This window comes from Pseudogymnoascus verrucosus (genome assembly GCF_001662655.1).
Source record: "Pseudogymnoascus verrucosus strain UAMH 10579 unplaced genomic scaffold scaffold_51, whole genome shotgun sequence".
In the NCBI taxonomy this organism is placed as follows: domain Eukaryota; kingdom Fungi; phylum Ascomycota; class Leotiomycetes; order Thelebolales; family Thelebolaceae; genus Pseudogymnoascus; species Pseudogymnoascus verrucosus.
The window spans coordinates 97,631-108,261 of NW_017263702.1; the positions used below are offsets into that span (position 1 = coordinate 97,631).

The 10,631-nt window shown below is 44.5% G+C and overlaps 5 protein-coding genes across 5 annotated transcripts; 2 read left to right on the forward strand and 3 right to left on the reverse strand.

The window, feature by feature from the left end:
• Nucleotides 1-34: 34 nt before the first annotated feature.
• VE01_08829 (uncharacterized protein) lies at nucleotides 35-2,695 on the reverse strand. The gene is made up of 2 exons (XM_059464012.1): nucleotides 2,190-2,695; nucleotides 35-2,095 (listed from the first exon to the last, which is right to left on the reverse strand). Exons 1-2 carry the CDS (start codon nucleotides 2,370-2,372, stop codon nucleotides 308-310), a joined length of 1,971 nt encoding a protein of 656 aa, XP_059319391.1. The 5' UTR covers nucleotides 2,373-2,695; the 3' UTR covers nucleotides 35-307.
• On the forward strand, nucleotides 2,630-5,354 carry VE01_08830 (uncharacterized protein). The gene is made up of 4 exons (XM_018278249.2): nucleotides 2,630-3,278; nucleotides 3,353-3,811; nucleotides 3,935-4,816; nucleotides 4,875-5,354. Exons 1-4 carry the CDS (start codon nucleotides 3,122-3,124, stop codon nucleotides 4,952-4,954), a joined length of 1,578 nt encoding a protein of 525 aa, XP_018126950.1. The 5' UTR covers nucleotides 2,630-3,121; the 3' UTR covers nucleotides 4,955-5,354.
• A 55-nt stretch (nucleotides 5,355-5,409) lies between these two features.
• VE01_08831 (uncharacterized protein) lies at nucleotides 5,410-6,648 on the reverse strand (the record flags this gene model as incomplete). Its single annotated transcript, XM_018278250.1, has 1 exon — nucleotides 5,410-6,648. One exon carries the CDS (start codon nucleotides 6,646-6,648, stop codon nucleotides 5,410-5,412), a length of 1,239 nt encoding a protein of 412 aa, XP_018126951.1.
• A 622-nt stretch (nucleotides 6,649-7,270) lies between these two features.
• Nucleotides 7,271-8,542, forward strand: VE01_08832 (uncharacterized protein; the record flags this gene model as incomplete). Its single annotated transcript, XM_018278251.1, has 6 exons — nucleotides 7,271-7,569; nucleotides 7,617-7,773; nucleotides 7,822-7,942; nucleotides 8,003-8,142; nucleotides 8,201-8,349; nucleotides 8,407-8,542. 6 exons carry the CDS (start codon nucleotides 7,271-7,273, stop codon nucleotides 8,540-8,542), a joined length of 1,002 nt encoding a protein of 333 aa, XP_018126952.1.
• Nucleotides 8,543-9,107: 565 nt separating this feature from the next.
• On the reverse strand, nucleotides 9,108-10,629 carry VE01_08833 (uncharacterized protein; the record flags this gene model as incomplete). Its single annotated transcript, XM_018278252.1, has 7 exons — nucleotides 9,108-9,115; nucleotides 9,189-9,279; nucleotides 9,338-9,399; nucleotides 9,456-9,740; nucleotides 9,790-9,862; nucleotides 9,915-10,129; nucleotides 10,182-10,629. The coding sequence occupies 7 exons, from the start codon at nucleotides 10,627-10,629 to the stop codon at nucleotides 9,108-9,110; spliced, it is 1,182 nt and encodes a 393-aa protein (XP_018126982.1).
• Between the last annotated feature and the right edge of the window lie 2 nt (nucleotides 10,630-10,631).

The window sequence follows — 10,631 nt, forward strand, 5'->3', positions numbered from 1 at the left end:
TGTTGGGAATATATGTTATTACTGAAGTAGAGGTGTTACATACGATCATAGATTCTAAATAATTGTGCATCTTATCTGCTCTGCTATCCACACGTTGCGGTAACACCTATGGCGCAGATGTTGCCTTGATCAGGAGGAACATCTGCGCCGTAAGAGTTACGGGAGCTGCAGCTACCTGGTATCGCAGTGACCCCATCTCAGTTTCTGCTGGAAAGCAGACCGACGCCGATACGACGCAGACTTTTGTGGCTATGGACTGTATGTTCCATATGGTCCGCTTCCAGACCGTAATCTCCCTAGGCAAACTTCATTTTGCTACTTTACTCTCATATAAAGAATCCGAAGTCCTGGAATCTAAATAAGCCAGGATGCGCGGGTACGAATCGCGAAACTTCCGTGCTGTTGCTACAAGTGGTGAACTGAGATTGTTATCGATTAGCTCCAGCATAATTGCGCCGACAAGGCGTATCTTTGCTACGCATGACTCTCCATTTATACGCAGATAATCTAGTTCACAACTGCTTACTATATGTAGCATACTCTCTGCGATGTTTATTTTTTGTAGGAGCAATGCTGAAGATTCGCCAGTTCTGAGTCGGATTTCCTTTGCGGATTCGAAGACTGCTGGATCAATCTTCGTTGCCGAGGCTGAGTCTGGTTTACGTTTCGACCATAGCTGACTCATCGAGTCTGCGAGCGCTGGCATTGCGTGTAGCACGACCATTCGCAGGCATTGGAAGCTGATTTGTAAATTTACTCTCTGAATTGCCAGTGCCTTTAACCCCCGGTTTGTACCAACTTTCTCCTGAATACCGAAGCTTGATGTAGAATTGAAAAATGTCGGGTGGGATTGAAGTCCGCTTGGTAGAGCATCTAACGATGTTTGAAAGCCAAGATAGAGCTCAATGAGCCGGGAGATATCTGCTAGTGTAGCATGTTGCTGGGATGGGTTGGATCCAGGGCGGACAAGGAAGCGTTCTCGTAACAACTCGATTTCTAATAGTAAAGTGTACACGGAACTCCACAGCTCATAGTTGAGATTGAATCCTGTTAGCATGTCTAGATTCTCGTCCTCCATAGGATCAAGTGCTGAACAAGTCAAACTGTCCACTTTCCCAAGACTGCGTGCGTACGGTATAATCATGTCTCCATCCAACGCGAATTTACCCATAACAACGGGATGGTTGCTAAGGATGCTGGCAGACTTGTCTCCCACAAAGAGCAGCAAGAAGGCACGCCGGCAAAACTCACTTTCTACGTCGTTCATATGCGCATACGAGGTTTTGTTATGTAATCGCATGCCTTGGCATATTCGAATGGCATCTCCCAGGCTGTGCCAAGATGACCGTAGTTTTCCAGTGGTGTGATTATACTCTGCGTGGAGATATCTGATGGCAATGGAAGTTGAAGTAGGATTTTCGAGATCTTCGTTAAGGTAGGTATTTAGAGTTGCTCTTGAGGCATGGTAGAAATATACCGCAAGCTCTGCCTTAACAGTATTTGTTTTTTGGGGGAGGACAGCGATTGTCACAGCGCACACACCTGTCAGTATAGCCAATAAAGGTGCTTCCTTTTGCAACTGTCGGTCGTTGATCTGACATATTGCAAGATCTATATCCGGTCTATGGATAATTGGCATCAGAGGGTACAGGTTGTCAAAAAATGAATCAACACAGTCCGTGAGTAATGATTCCAGCCTCCGAGAGTCATCAATTTCATTGATAGCAATATCCAAGTTGCGAATTATAGCCTCAATCTGTGAATCACGGGTGGCACAATCTCCGGTAGGTGCTAGTGGGCTTGCGTATGCCGTCTGGCTTGTTGGCGGACTGTCCTGATGAATGGATGTCGACACAACATCGCTACCAACATATTGTGGTGTTATCGGATTACCAGTCTCAGAAAACGCATCGAAGCTAACAGGGGAAATAACTGTAGATGACAGACGACGAGGATGTCTATTTGGAATATGGGTACCCTCTAGAATGGGCGCTTCGCCCCTTTTCTTTCGCCCGCGTTTCCGGGAAGGTAAAAAAAATTCACAATTCAAAAGTCGGATTTCACAATTGGCACATGTTGGCCGTCGGAGGTCACACTTTAAAGGTTAGCTATACGCTGAAAGGCAACGAGGGAAGGATGATGCTAGAGGGATGTTTTGCTAAGCTGTTGATCTATGGAAGTGCACTTACCTTGACTTTGCGGATACGACATCGATCACATGCACGACTCAACCTCTTTCGTTCAGAAGCTTTCTCTGAAGTTGCGGGAATTAAACACTCGGATTCGTCCGCCACATGAGCGATGCTTTGAATATCTTGCCGGTCGTATTCATTCTCGACTGTTGAATTGTCTACTGGAAAAGAATTATCCATGGATAATTGTCGATGCAATGACGTGATGGATAGACAGATGATATCAAGGTTGGAATAACAGACTTCGTTTTCGGCAGATAGCGGGGATTTAAAGGTGAAGATGGTCGGGTATTTGTAGAAGTATTCCTCTATTTTCCGTCCCCGCAAAATGCCAAAAGCGCGTTAGTTGCTTTATTACCCCTCTTCCCCGCGTTTTCAAGCAATTGTGACGCTTTGCTAAATGGCATACAACCGCCAAGAGAGTGCAAGCCTGTTCAGGCTGAATAGATCATCCTTGTAGTAGACGCCGTGATGCAGATATCGCGCTCGTGTCTCTAGGTCTGAGAGTGGGGTTCCTTTCGGAGTAATCATGCGGCTCGTGGACGTTGCTATACTCCGAAATGAACGCCACTTGAGTGCTAAAAATAACAACCCACCAACCACAGGATAAGCGATTATATCTTGTCATGGTGTGTTTTGGAAAGCTCTCCATCGTAACTCTTTTAAAGGAAAAAGTGGCCCTATTCACATCCAGACTTACAGCTTTCGTAGCAGTACAGCAAAGGCTCGGACAGTTTAGCCTAATTTCGGCACCATTGTGCCATTGTTTCCGGTTATAACTTTTAATTCACGAGTATAAACGGATTATTGCCATTTACTATCGCTTGTCTCTTCATGAAATTAGAACAGTGAATTAGAATTCAAAGTCGACAGAGTAGAATTTCGAGAAGAACTTGGGAACTTCGTTTTTCACATTGGCAGCGTCAAACATGCCCTGCTACCAGAATCCAATTCTACCAGGATTTTTTCCAGACCCTTCTATCATTCGTGTTGACGACACGTACTATTTGATCAACTCAAGCTTCCAATTCTTTCCTGGGCTTCCGATCCACACTTCTAGGGATCTCATCAACTGGGAACTCATCGGTTAGTTATACGGTAATGTCCCTCACACGGACATCGGGCGCGGCACATATTGATCATACTGACTATGACTATAGGGCATGCTATTAACCGGACAAGCCAGCTCAGTTTGCGAAATGCTACGACGAAGGTCAACAGTGTGGAGCGGAAAGAGGTCTTCACGGGTGGTTTATACGCTCCGACTATACGATTCCACAATGGAGTATTCTATATTGTCTGCACAAACTTATCTGGCAGCACTGTGATGCGTTCCAACGAGGACTTTCAGCCCCAGAATTTCATTATCACATGCAAGAATCTCTCAGACCCAGACTCTTTCAGCGACCCAATCTTATTCGACTTTTACGGGATAGATCCAAGCTTGCTCTTTGACGACGATGGCAACGTGTATATGCACGGGAGTTTTATACATGGATATAATAAGAGGCCTGCGACCGTTATAAGGCAGGCTGCAATTGATCTCAAGACGGGAAGGCTCATCTCTGAGACTCGTGACATTTGGGAAGGCTCTGGGGGCCACGTTCCAGAAGGACCGCGTAAGTGCTCCTTAGCATGATCTGCTACCCAGTTAATATGACCTGTTTTCTCTGGCCCTTGCGTATGAGCACCTCTCTACGCAAGGTCTTGATTCTAGCGAATGCTAACCTGTATATCTTTAGATATATATAAGAGAGATGGGTTCTATTGGCTGCTGATTGCAGAAGGCGGCACGCATCGCCGGCATAAGGTTACAATGTCCCGCTCAAAGAATGTCTGGGGTCCGTACGAGTCATACGAGCATAATCCATTAACTACTGGACGCGAAGGGGGCATAGTAACTTGCGTCGGCCATGCAGATTTGGTTGAGGATACCAGTGGAAAGTGGTGGGCGGTGATGTTAGCCCGTCGCGATTTCGGATTATGTTATCCTCTAGGACGCGAAACCTTTATGGTCTCTGTTGACTGGCCTAAAGGAGAGTTTCCACGATTCGAGATGGCCGAGCTGAATCAAAGACTTTCTAGCCGTAGAGTTGCCTCAAAAAGAAGGGGGTTTTCAACCGAATACCAGGTAACGATATCGTCGCCACATTCGCTATACTTGCGAGACCCGAACTTGCAAGATTATAAGCAAGGAGACAATAAGAAGTCGATCATTCTTCATCTCAGAGAGGACGAACTAGGCACAGCAGGAGGAAATCCCACGTTCATCGGCCAGCGCCAAACCAGTCTGGACTCAATTGCGCTAGCTGAGATTGATCTGACTTCTGCCCCTACAAAGGGTCACTGCGGCCTTACAGTATATAAAGATTCCTTTAGGCATGTATCATTAGATATCGACCTAGATAAGCGCCAGATTTCTCTGGCAGTCCATCATCTGGGACAGAATTTCTCTTTTGTCAAGGACACTTTGCTCCAAGCTTCCAGTGCGGTCAGAGTCATGATTCAGTCAACCAAAGAGGCTTACAGGTTCTCATACAGAACCGTAGACGCCTCTAAATGGTCCGCGGAGACCGAACTTGGACAAGTCTCATGCTCTGATATGAGCGGGGATGATTTCACAGGTATGGTGCCTCTTAGCCAGTGACCCTATCGCAGGTCTTACTGACTTTCACCTTCCAGGGACAATATATGGCATCTATGCCTATGGAGCGGGCGGAGATGTCAAGTTCAACTCATTCAATCTTTACCAGAAGCTTTGACGCCGAGCTCCTCTCGAGATGGAAAGTGTTACAAATCAAGAGTCGTAGCTCTTTGATGAGCAGCAGTTCTTGTTTCCACGTGGGTCTATGATGGGTTTCACACCGTACCCGCGGGTCATGCCACACCAGTGCGAGTCTGTTTCCCATTTCAGGGTGTGGCCGCCTGTGTCTGAGCTAACTGCCTGGCCTACAGCATCAGCTAAGTCTGCAAATGAACAAAGACTCAACCTCACTATGTAGACTGTCCCAAGAATCCATTAGATATTAGAGTGTTGTTATATTTAGCTATTTAAAATCATATTGAAGCAATGTTTCAGCCTTCTCAAGAAAGAGCACACCTGTGGTGTTAGGGTCGGCCTTGCATTACATGGGAAGGGACACCAGCAGCACCAACATAGGCAATTTGATTCAGCGAACAAAAGCTGCAAGTATATAGAAAAATGATATTTTAACAGCTAAGAGCTCGAACAGGTAACTCCTGTTATTGTTCCTCCATTTTTCGTGCAAATAACCTTGGACGTACCAAGCGGTGATAGTACACTATAACCCGTAAAACTAACATGACATGCTCCAGCTGGACAAGTTACTTCAGAGGTAGTTGGCTCATAGTGAGCTGATGTTTTCCCCGAGAAGTTAATTAAATTAATGTCCGTGAATTGCGCAGTGCTCGGATATGATGCACAATAAGCGTCTGTTTCGCCGTAGCAGCCCCCAAGTTGTATAGCATAATCGCTCGCATCAACTACAACGTTTGCCCAGGTAACGTTTGAGACTATAGCAGACCCATGGTTTGGTCCGCTTGGGTAAATCTTGATTCCAACTGCTTTAGCTGAGGTGACCATGTCGGCGCCATCAACATAGATGTTCTTGACGGTATCCACAGCTCCATATGATTTTCCAAGGGATCCGACGGAGAGGCCATGCGAGCCTGTACACTTGATATTGGTCACAGTAACGTAGTTGCAACCGGCTTTGAATGCAACGCAGTCGTCCTGATTGCTGACTGTCGTGTCAGTTATCGTGACATAACTGGCATCCCAGATATCAAACCCGTCCGTGTTCTTAGGCGCGTAGGAGCTCTTGCTGGCAGCAGTCAGATATAGAGAGGCGAATTTGATGTTTGAACTCCCACCCCCGGCATAAAAGAAAATACCAGGGGGGTTCTTAAGGTGGATGTTCTTTATGATGATGGATGTGGAGCCTCCTTTAATCGAGTACAGTGCTGGTCTCTTCAGACTGCTGTTGGTAGCAAAAATATCGTAAGCGTTCTGTCCATTGCCATCGATGACTCCTGTTCCAAGCAAACTCTGAACTGTTGCCCCTTTAACGCCGCTCATGAGAAATATCTCAGAGTGGTAGTACCAATAGTCGAGGTCATTCGATGCTTTGAGGGTGCCTTCGATGTTGAATATACAGCCAGTGCAGCCTTTAAAGTCAACAGAGGATCGAATCGCATAAGTAACCCCCTGTGGGATGACAATCGTGCCTCCAGCACCGCAAGAGCTGATTGCATCTCTGATTGCAGGAGAGTCATCGATCCCAGAATTACCAGCAGATACTGGTGTACATGTTGCTCTCTTAGCAAGTGCAAAGGTCTTGTCCGGCGTACGTTCAACGGAGAATGGAGCCGCTGTTGCAAGACCTGCGAAGAGACCAATGATGGAAATGGTACGAATAAATTTTAAAAGTGTCATTTTGGGAGTGAAGGTGTTGTCTGTAAAATTTTCATTATTATTCCCACCAAGAAATGCTCAGAGTATAAATACACATGAAATCCATATCGTTGCTCAAAGTAATCATCCAAAACCTCCCCTCTTGAATTGAAATGAGTCTGGTGACCACATTCTATACCGTGTTGTTTAGAGTTTATATGCTCGAAGATTTATATCTCACATATTCATGTGATGTTATAAATTATGTTAATACGTACACTACGGATTTGGCGTTGAAATATCCCGCGGGAAATACCTGAAAGTGCAAAAAACTGTATCATAGCCTAGTTCGGATATTTTGAACCTAAAACTCCGCTCTGAAGATTAACATTGCCGAAAAGCTTCGGAAAATAGGTTAAAGGCATTTAGGCTACAAGTTATATAATTTAACATAGTTTATTCTCTCATTTTTAATCCTCTTTCACGTTTTGCAAGGGAAGTATGACCTGAATTCTAATAATTGCTCTATGTCTTGTATTTTTGACCGAGAAAATGATCCACCAAACATGGAATTGCTTCAGGGGCCTGGGGAAGTGTATAAAGTGTGGTAGAGCACCGCCCGAATGATAAATAAAAAAAAGTGTATGTGCCATATATTGCAATCATGTCTGCTCTAACAACTATTCTTTTTATAGTTCTTGCTTCAGCTTCATTCTTTGGGGCTGTATCGGCACACCCATCTTCGGTTGAGAAAAGAGGAATATCTCGGACCTCCCCTCCATCCGGCTGTCTCGTTGTCAGAGGCTCAGGTACCAAAGCAGGGGAATACGGCACCATAAGCTCGGCAGTAGCTGTTCTTTCGGCAACAGCAACTAGTTGCATTTTCATATATCCAGGTATTTATGCCGAGTCAATCTACATAAAGAATAGGGGCCCGCTTACTATATACGGGTCGACAACCAAGTAAGTTCTTAATCAGCAAAGCTCCACAATCTAATTAAACTTATTAGCTCTGGGAACTGGAAATCGAATACGGTGACAATTACTCATGGAATTGGCTCATACGATGCTGGGTCTCTAGACGCAAGCTCTGCGATGAACGTTGTCAGCAATGATGTGAACATATACAATGTCAATTTTGTAAATACGTATGGTACAGCCGGTCAAGTGAGTCACGGTCTTGGTCAAAGAGGCTCCTGTCTAATTTAGCTTTAGGCAGTTGCATTGACAGCAAATGGCGAGAGGCAAGGCTACTATGGATGCTCATTTAAGAGCTACCAGGATACCTTGTACGCAAAGGCAGGCTACCAGTATTACTCGAACTGTTATATTGAAGGTAATTTCTGATTTCTTTACTTTTTTATTTTTTGGTAATTCTGTATCTGACAAAAATCAGGCGCGGTGGACTATATATTCGGTGATGCTAGCGCATGGTTCGGCGAATGTACTATGGCCTCGAGCGGAGGAGGTTCGATTACGGCAAGTTCTCGAACTTACGACACAGACACGGCCTGGTATGTAATCGATCATAGCACGGTACGTTAATCCCATCAGATATCCTTCGCTGTGAGCATTTTCTGACTTTGAAGCAAAGGTCACTGCGGCATCAGGGGCAAGCGTCACTGGAATTGTCTTTCTAGGTCGGCCGTGGCGTGTTTTTTCCAGAGTTATATATCAATTTTCAACACTAACAAACGTCGTCAATGCTAAAGGATGGGCACCAATGACGGATGGAGCTACCCCGTATGTTGAACACTTTAATGTTGATCGTTTCATTTGCTAACCTCGGTGTTTTCCTAGAATTTTTGAGGAGTGGTCAAACACAGGCGCAGGTGCTTCAACATCAAGCCGTGTTTACTATACAGCTGCCACTGCGCCTGTTACAAAAGGGCAACTTTGGCCGTTAGGATACTCATGGATTGACACAAGCTTTTAGTCTTTATTTATTTGAATCGATGGGTGATATGAAGGCTGTTGAATTGATCTAGCGCTTCTTTTATCATCTCATTAACCTCTTTCGCTTTTTGATTGTTACAATTACCAATTTTACCTTTATTTATGTGCTCTTGACTATGATTAAAAATAAGAAGTAATCATCATTATTAGAGCTTGTTTTAGTCGATCAATCTGTAATACAACCAATGTCTCTAAACAAACCTATAGAAATATAAGCTTATAGTACAGTCCTCTAGTTCATCGAAAATGTAGACGGTGGCCTTTCTTCGATGATTTAAACGTGGCCCTATTTGAAGTTAATGGTCTTCTCGGACAGATTAATGATCTTACAGTACGGAAGCAACTAAAATTTAAACTAGACATCGGATTGCAAACTTTGAGAATATATCTAATTTAGACTACATAATGCGAAACATTCTCTGATTCTTTTTGATATCCTTTACACACAATTTAGATCTAGTTTTGTTTTGTCTATGTTTGTGCAAGTAAAGGCGGCATTCTTGCCGCTCAGTTCGTTCACATTGATGTTATGTGCTGCTATGTTGCTACACACCTGTAGAGTGTTGGTTAGCTGCATCTAGTATGGAAGTTACATAATCTGTTGGAAAGGCTTGCCTCAGAAGTACTGCAAATAAGGTATCCTGCGATTGGGTCGTATTTCTTTGACATAACACCGACAAAGTCGTTAAAAATGACGTCCTTAACTATAATCTCGGACTAAATAATAGATATTAGGATACTTATCATACTCTTTTAGCTTTTGTAGGATAGTTACCGGATATAGAGCACATAGCGTTGTGTTTGACGTTGCGTAACACTGGGTAAGGGCGATGACCTCTGAATACCCAGTTAGTACCTGATCTCACAACTCATAGGAGATTGAATCTACTCACGGTCATTGTTGATGTTTGTGTACTTCTCATATGTGATATTTTTAACACGACCTGCACCTCCACCGACAGTAGATCCAACAGTTCCAGGTGCCACACCAGGCCAAATCTTGATTCGCGCCCCATCAGTCGCGTTGCTCATTGAGATGTTGTAAACGTGGATGTTCTCAACAATGTCAAACTCCCCTTGATACTGGCCAAGACTTCCTACTGAGATTCCGTGGGATCCTGTACACCTTAGATTCTGCACAATAATCTCTGTGGAATTTGGCTTGAACGAGACACAATCTTTACAGTTAGCAAGAATCTTCCAAGAAGGCAGCGACTTTGACTATACCATCAGTGTTATGAATAACGGAATTTTGAATTACTATGTTTGAGCTCCGATATGTATCCCATCCGTCAGAATTCTAAGATGGCCATGAGCACACTGTTATATCAATTAGGCACAGTAGTACTTACCTTTACTGCAACACTAGCATTCTTGCTAATTGCGCTCAGATTCATGTCGCTAATGATGACCTCCGATGAGTTCGAGATAAAATTAAACCAGTTTGGCGGGTTAATCAGCTTAAGTCCTGAAATTGTTGCACCGTGCAATCCGTCAGTCCCAAAAAGAATGGGCCGAGCAACAGAACTGTTGGTAGCCCAAGCTGCCCACCATGTGTCTCCTAATCCTAATGAACGAGTTAATTTAGAAGATTTAGACACATTAGAGGAGAACGTTACCATCAATCGAGCCTGTACCCAAGCCATAAATATTTACATCTCGTCCACCAAAACGCCAGAACAGACTAGCACTTTGGAAGGAGTACTGAAACGCATGTGCCTGCCAATACGTGAGGTCGTCTTTGAATTTAATATTTCCCAAGATGGCGAAGTCAATATTGGCAAGGAACGTCAGGTCCAAAACTGTAGCAATGGTGTAGGTCTTGCCTGGAGGAAAATACACCGTGCCGCCATGGTTACACTTTCGAGCGGCAGCAAGGATAGAAGGCCCGGCGTCAGCAGTCTCTGCTAGAACTGTGCAAATCCGTTTGGGATTTCTAGGGGGTGAGTGTGGGAACGGCCTTGAAGGTTGCTTCGGGTGGCATTTGACGGATGGTCGGTTTGGTCCTGGGGATGCCAAGGCTGTAACAGCCATAAAGGCGAGAAGAGCTGCATTAAAGACACGCATGT